This window comes from Mastomys coucha, unplaced genomic scaffold (assembly GCF_008632895.1).
Source record: "Mastomys coucha isolate ucsf_1 unplaced genomic scaffold, UCSF_Mcou_1 pScaffold3, whole genome shotgun sequence".
NCBI classification, from domain to species: domain Eukaryota; kingdom Metazoa; phylum Chordata; class Mammalia; order Rodentia; family Muridae; genus Mastomys; species Mastomys coucha.
In genome coordinates, this window is record NW_022196909.1 from 544,787 (window position 1) to 552,245 (window position 7,459).

The window sequence follows — 7,459 nt, forward strand, 5'->3', positions numbered from 1 at the left end:
CTCACCCCACCCCACCTCTCCACTCCCTGGGGACTCCAGTCTCTTGAGGGTTAGGTGTATCTTCTCTGACTGAACCCAGACCCAGCAGTCCTCTGCTGTATGTGTGTTGGGGGCCTCATATCAGCTGGTGGATGCTGCCTGGATGCCGTCCAGTGTCTGAGAGATCTCAGGGTCCAGGTTAGTGGAGACTGCTGGTCTTCCTATGGGGTGGCTCTCCTCCTCAGCTTCTTCCAGTCTTCCCTAATTCAACCACAGGGGTCAGCGGCTTCTGTCATTGGTTGAGTGTAAATATCTGCATCTGACTCTTTCAGCTGCTTCTTGGGTCTTTCAGTGAGCAGTCATGTAAGCACTCCATAGCGTCAGTAACAGTGTCAGGCCTTGGGGCCTCCCCTTGAGCTGGATCCCACTTTAAGCCTGTTGCTGGACCTCCTTTCCCTCAGGTTCTTCTCCATTTTTGTCCCTGCAGTTCTTTCAGACAGAAACAACTATGGGTCAGAGTTCTGACTGTGGGATAGCAACTTCATCCCTCACTTGATGGATGCCAGTTCTTTCTGCTGGAGGTCGGCTCTACAATTCCCTCTCCCCACTGTAGGGCATTTCATCTTTGAGTTCTGAGAGTCTCTCACCTCCCAGGTCTCTGGTACATTCTGGAGGGTCCCCCCCTTCCTACCTTCCAAGGTTGCCTGTTTCCATTCTTTCAGCTGGCCCTTGGTGCTTCAGTACCAGAATGGCTATGTTAACCTGAGCCTCGGTTGTTCTGAGGTCCTACTGCAAGCACCATGGAGTCAGAATGCGTATGGACCTGAGGTCCATCTTGAACAGACCGCATCTCTACAAATGCTCTTATCAGCCAGCCACCTAGTTCTCCCATGTGTGCCTGGGCACATGTGCTACAGAAATAGCGATGTAAGGGATCTGGGATGAGATGTCTTTGTGGGAAAAAGCCGCCTTTTGGGTTCTCAGCATTTTACCCAGCTGCTTTTCTACTTTTTTTCAGAAAATACTGAGGCTATTAAAATCTATTCCTGGTGATTTAAAAAAAAAATGGTAGAGACTCAATGGCTCTTTCTCAATTGCCCCATGTCTGGCAGAACGTACCTAAACACCCAGTTTTCTCTTTTTAAACTCTTCTCTACCAGTATCAAAACAATCCTGCTCCTATTTGTGAGGAAGTAAATCTCTGCCTTGCAGACAGATAGCCATCTGGGCTAGCCTATTTCTCTAGAGTCTGGGCTTTGGCTGCTTTAAGAATCTGGCTTCTTGGTAAGGGGGCTGGTCTCTCCTGGGTGTGGGAGGAAGGAGGGGTAAAGCTGACCTGGGAGTTCCTTTTAGATCAGACAAAAAGAAACCAGGAAGTTAGGAGGAATTATTACAGTCTGTACAGCTCAGGATGTTAAAGGCGATAACCTCCAAGGCCTGGTTATTCATTAGCAAGAAGGAAAGCTCGGGGGAGAGCAGGGCTGGCTCAGCGGCAGGCTTGAAGCAGGGTGAGAGCAGCTGGGGCAGGCCAGGCTGGGAGCTTTTGCCTGGAGTTAGTCTCTCCGGAACTTTTTCCTGGGACACAGGGAGAGGTTCTTTGTTCTCAGATGTCCCTCTAAATAAAACCCTTTTTATTTTACTTACTGTTTGGTGCCCAAGCAATCAGGGACAAGCACCTTCCTACGGGACCTCAGTCCTCTCTTGATTTTGCCCCAGGGCAGCAGCTACAAACAGAAAGCCAGCTGTGAGTGTCTTGGCCAAGCCCAGATCTGCCGGAGAGATCCGAAGCAAGACTTTATTGCTCTGCTCGGTATGGTGAGTTGCAGCTGATTTGGAAGCTGCCTGGTGGAGGACGGTGGCTCTGTACAGCGTGTGGGGAGAGGTTTATGTCCTCCCCTGCTACAACAAGCCAGAACACCATGGGCAGCGTCTGTGTGCGACTCTGGGCATACCTGCAGCCTTTTCTCCCCTGCTGGTCCCAGGAGGCAGACAAGTCGGTTGTGATTGAGAATCCAGGGGCCTACTGTCCCCCGGAGGCTCCCAGGTCACAAGAGCCTGAGAGGAGCCATGGGCAGTATTTTGTGGCTCTGTTTGATTACCAAGCACGTACTGCAGAGGACCTGAGCTTCTGTGCCGGCGACAAACTCCAAGTCTTGGACACTTCACATGAGGGCTGGTGGTTAGCCAGACATTTGGAGAAGAAGGGAACCGGCTTAGGTCAGCAGCTGCAGGGCTACATTCCTTCCAATTACGTGGCGGAGGACCGGAGTCTCCAGGCAGAGCCGTGAGTAGCAGAAGCCATAGTTTTTTCTTGATTCTTTCGGGGTTGGATACTGAGCTCTGGCTCTCCCTCCCTCCTTCCTATCCACAGCTTCTCATCCGCAGATAAGTCCAGTGTATAGAAAGAAGCTATTATTTGAAACATGTCTTTCTCGCAAAGTGAGAGAGAACGCGCAGCGCAGGTGCTTACTGCTAAAATGACTTTGACTTTAGTGGGCACACCTTCGGTCCATTTAACACTCTCCCTTTGCCCCACTTTCAATAGAACTACATTTTCATTTCTGGGCAGCTATTAGTCTCTCCTAATCCTACTTTCAAATCTAAAATCTGAGGCTGTTTGTTTAGTTAGCGTTAACTTTCCAAGTATTTCAAACTAATGCCACAACTACTGCAGCTAACCACAACCATTTCTATTCTGGTAGGCTCACAAGTGGGCTAACTTTACATAGACGACAAAACAACTACACGATAGTAGTTTTTTTTTTTTTTCTGGTGAAATCATAACTGAGAAAACTTTCTTGGGACTCCTGGATCCTGAGGTGTACTACTCAAATTATGATAGCCAGGTATAGACAGTAAATTTTAAGAAGAAAAGTCATGGCGCTATTTCTTTCAATAGTAGATTAAGATTTCATCCTGAAAAAGTGATTTTAGAAGGAGGGCTGATGATGAGCACTTCTGCTATTATTGCTCTTTGTCTCAGGTCTAGTTATCTGCCGCTGATTGTGGAGGTTAAACAACTATTAACCTTGTAAGAAATGGAATGCAAACGCTTGTTGAGTACATCTTAAGGACTGAATTGGAAACGTCCCCTGCAAGCTCAGGTTCTGGATCCTTTTCTCCAGCTGGTGGCGCTGCGTTTGAAGTCTGTGGATGCTTTAGGGAGTTGTGCCTGGGTGGTGGAGAGGCCTTTGCAGAGTGTAGCTCGCCTTTGCTCTACCTCGTTCCGTGTGTTTACTACTACACCATACAGTCTGTCACATGTTCTTTCCACCCTGAATTTAATCACTATGCCTGCTGTCCCATGACAGATTAAAACCTTCGGTAACTACAAGGCAAACTAAATATTTCCTCCAGAGAGAATTTGAATAATTCCTACAGTTTATAATGGCACAAGAGAGTTCATTTAGTATTTGAATCATTCCTACAGTTTATAATGGCATAAAAGGAGAAAAAAATATAAATTTATTTAAGCCGCATCCATTCATCCATTTACCCATTCAAAGAGCAGACATATTGGTGAGTATGTTAGGGCTGTGTGACTAGGAAGTAGATAAAATGTAATCTTTGTTTTTTCTAGATAATTATGTTTTTGAGTAACATTTTTTTCAGCAGTTTTTCTACTTTAATACATTTATTTATATTTATTTATTTATTTATTTATTTATTTAATGTATGTGAATACACTGCTGCTATCTTCAGACACACCAGAAGAGGGCATCCAATCCCATTACAGATGGTTGTGAGCCACCATGTGGTTGCTGGGAATTGAACTCAGGACCTCTGGAAGAGCAGTCAGTGCTCTTAACCACTGAGCCTGATAAAATGTAATCTTAATAATTGCTATGCAGAGTCTGGTGGATTAGAAAGCAGGTAAAGATTCAGTGTTGGTGATGAGTTCCAATGAAATCTACTACAGGGAATGGGCTTATAGTAAAGAAGGGCTCCTTATGGGGCGATCATTGGGGATCCCCACATGTCCTCATCTAGACATTTTTCTTTCTGATTAATTTCTCTTATTATTTTAATATGACATTTTTATTAATTTTTAGAGAATTATATATTGTATAATTTGACCATATCCACTCTGCCTCCTCCATAATTTTTGTTTCTTTTTGAGCTGGACATCTCTTACGGTCACAGGAAACAGAGTGACAAGCAGCAGCTATGGACCATTGTTGCTGCATTCCAAACTTAATATTTCTAAAAAAAGGATAGTTTGTTGATTTTTGAGATTATTTTTCCAATACCAAGAACTTTTAAAATTAAGAAGGCTATAACTTCTGCCTAAGTAGGCATTAATTGACTTAGACTTTTTTTTTTAAAGTATAGAATAGAGTTTATTCAGGGCATGGGGAGGGGAATTAGGGGGGTAGTAGAGGTAGAGAAAGGGAGAGAGAGAGAGAGAGAGAGAGAGAGAGAGAGAGAGAGAGAGAGAGAAGAAGAAGGAGGAGGAAGATGAGGAGGAGGAGGAGGAGGAGGGAGAAGAAGAAGAAGAAGAAGAAGAAGAAGAAGAAGAGGAAAAAGAGGAGGAAGAGGAGGAAGAGGAGGAGGAGGAGGAGGAAAAGAAGAAGAAGAGAGAAGTAGAGGAGAAGAACTGGCCGTAAAGAGAGACGGGGAAGGAAGTGGGGAGAGCCGGGGGAAGGGAAGCTAGGAACAAGCAAGGGAGGACCTAGAGAGCAAGATCTGACTTAGACTTTTGTTGGGAAGGATTGATGTTATCAAATAAGATTCTCATCTGGGCATGGTGGTGCTTCCCTGTAATCTCAGGAACCTAGGCAGCCCGAGGCAGGAAGATTGCTACATATTAGACGCCAGACTGAGGTATACAGTTGATTCAAGGACAGTCTCAGATACACAGTAAAACTTTGCTTTAAGGAAAAGAAAAGAATGAGTGACTGAGTAAACGCATGACTTGAATGAACTCTTAATTTCTGTGGTAGTTTAGATTTTCTCATTTTATTTCCCATGAAGGTGGGTAATACCTGAGACACAGCTAAACAGAAAAGAAAGTATCTTTTTCTCATCCACTAAATGCATAGTTACATGCATTTCTTAGTACTTTGTTTCTGTGTCAAGCATTAAGTGCATTTTATATTCAGTATAACATTATCAGAACAAACACTTTAATGTTACTATTTAGTACCTTGAATTCATGATATACTACTGTTTAAATATCTTTTACTCATTGTACCATAGGGACTCCTGTTCCTCTGTAAGATCTCTGGCTTGCCTAGATTCCCTCATTTTGTAACTATGTGTGAATGAAAACTCTTACTTTTTTAAAATGTGGTGTACTCATCCTTATTGGACTACAAATCCTGCCATTGAGGGGACTTAAAGAAGATGAGCTATCCCAGGGTGAACATACTCTGGTTAAAAGTCCTGGCATAGTGTCTGGACTAATTTAGATTGTTGTCTAGGAACACAAACTAATGCAGCTGAAGCACTGTGGTTATTTTCCAACTCACAAGGCTGGTTTACAGACAAGAACACTTGTTTTCACTTTCATTAGACCTTTCCTCTTGGAGTTGATTGTCAACTGCATTTCCATCCCTGCTTACTCAGGTTTCCACAGTAGGCTTCCCTGTGCACTGTCCAAAGGGGCTCCAGGTCTTCCCAGGGCAGGATACCCGTTTCCTTTTAGACACACACAGAAGTTTCACCCAGGTACTGGCTTCTTGCCACCACTTGGCTGAATGCTACAGGTTGCAAAAAGTACCTCCTGGAATTCCACTAAGAGAAGTGATTTTAACTCACAGTGTTCAGAGTGAGGATGCTCAAGAGATTCACACAGCATTTCTTATCAAAGGGGTCATGTAAAAACATCTTAATACCTTCACTGAGGTTTTTAGCCCATATTTCAGTTTTCCCTTTCAACCTTGTTCAAATTAATGTACTTAATCGAGTTCAGTAAATGGAACTGAAGAGAGATTGTTGTCTGTATTTACTTAGTGGATATGAGGAGGCAATGGAAAGCCAAAAAAAGAGGATTCTTCTAATTTCTAATTATTTAGTTTAAAATACAGTAGTGTTTGTTTATGTCTTGATTTTAACTTTCATTAGTAAGAAAACAGTTTAAGCACTTCTGCATTTATTACTTACTGGGGCAAATCAATTGAGGGTTTTAGTTTGTTGAACAACCACCCCCAACGTTATAGATACCAGGAAGTAGAGATGTTACAAGAAGCACACTATTGTTAAAATGAGACACTGCACTGTTACTAAGGGGTTGTTACTGCACTTAGACATGCTTTAAGTTTCCTGAATGTCTTAGAGTAAGTGATGCAATAGCTCAGTTCTTAAAGAATTTTCTTTCTGTGAAGAACTAACTCTTAGACTTATATTATCGTGAATTCAAATTCATTCCTAGATCCTCTTATAGATGACTGCTTTTCTTTGACATTTTCAATCTAGAATCCATCAAAACTTTATGCTTGAGGGCTTGTTATTTGGAGATGCTTTAGAAAATATTATTTGGTGTTTTTAAAGACAGCTGATATGCTGGTTACTGTGTTACAGGCCTGGGCCCTTGCTGGTGTGTAGTAGTAGGTCCTTGGGTCACTGAGACTGTACAATTTCACTCTCTTCCCTCTCACTTCCCACTTGCGCTTTTTTGCTCTCTAAGGTCCACAGTACTGGGGTCAACTTTGTCTTGGTCTGGAGCCTACAAAGTTATAAACTGATAAAACATTTCCTTTTTTTTGGTGTGTGCATGTGAACGCATGTTGTGTGCATGTGGTTGTATGTACAGGTATGTATGTGCACATATACATTTGCGTGTGGTGGCCAGAGGACAACTTTCGTGTTCCTCAGCTACTGCCTACTTTGCTTTTAAGTTAGATCTTTCATTGGTCTGTAATTCACCAAATAGGCTAAGCTAGATTTCCACTAAGCACGAGGGAGCTGCTTGCCCTGCTTCCTGAGGGCTTGGGTTGTCAGTGCATGCTCCCATTTCTAACATAGGTTCTGGGGATCCACCTCAGATGCTTATAAAGCCCTGGGTCCTATTAGTGCTGCCCCAAACAAAGTCAACAGCAAAACAAACAAACAAACAAACAACCCTGGAGGAACTTCTGAGTATTATTTTTTTTTAATCAAACTTCATCTTTTTGTCTCATACTTTTATGTGTGTTCTTACTTAAGAACCCACTGCTGTGTTCTGTGACTACCCGTTCTGCTAGGAGAGCAACTCAGCAAAATTAGGGGACTTGGTATTTGCTTTGTTAGGTATGCCATTTGACTTTATGCTCATAAGTGTCTAAAAAAACCTATGAGGTTTCTCTCTGCCCCCGAAGCTTGAGGATGGCTTACCTCTGTGCATGGGAGGGGTAGAGGAGCCCGCAGTACGGGAGAGTCTCTGTATCTCTTGTGATCACCTGGAAAAGAAGCAAACACTCTGTGGGAAGGAAGCCTTGCCTTCCCCTCGGCCTCCATCCTGTGGGAGGGAAGCCTGGCCTTCCCCTCGGCCTCCATCCTG

General features: G+C 43.4%; 1 protein-coding gene across 1 annotated transcript in view; it reads left to right on the forward strand.

The window, feature by feature from the left end:
• Positions 1 to 1,235: 1,235 nt before the first annotated feature.
• Positions 1,236 to 7,459, forward strand: part of Frk (fyn related Src family tyrosine kinase) — a 132,162-nt gene continuing 125,938 nt past the window's right edge. The window contains exon 1 of the mRNA XM_031347904.1: positions 1,236 to 2,263. Within this exon, the coding sequence (XP_031203764.1) occupies positions 1,866 to 2,263 (398 nt within the window). The 5' untranslated portion in view covers positions 1,236 to 1,865. The remainder of the gene's footprint in view (positions 2,264 to 7,459) is intronic.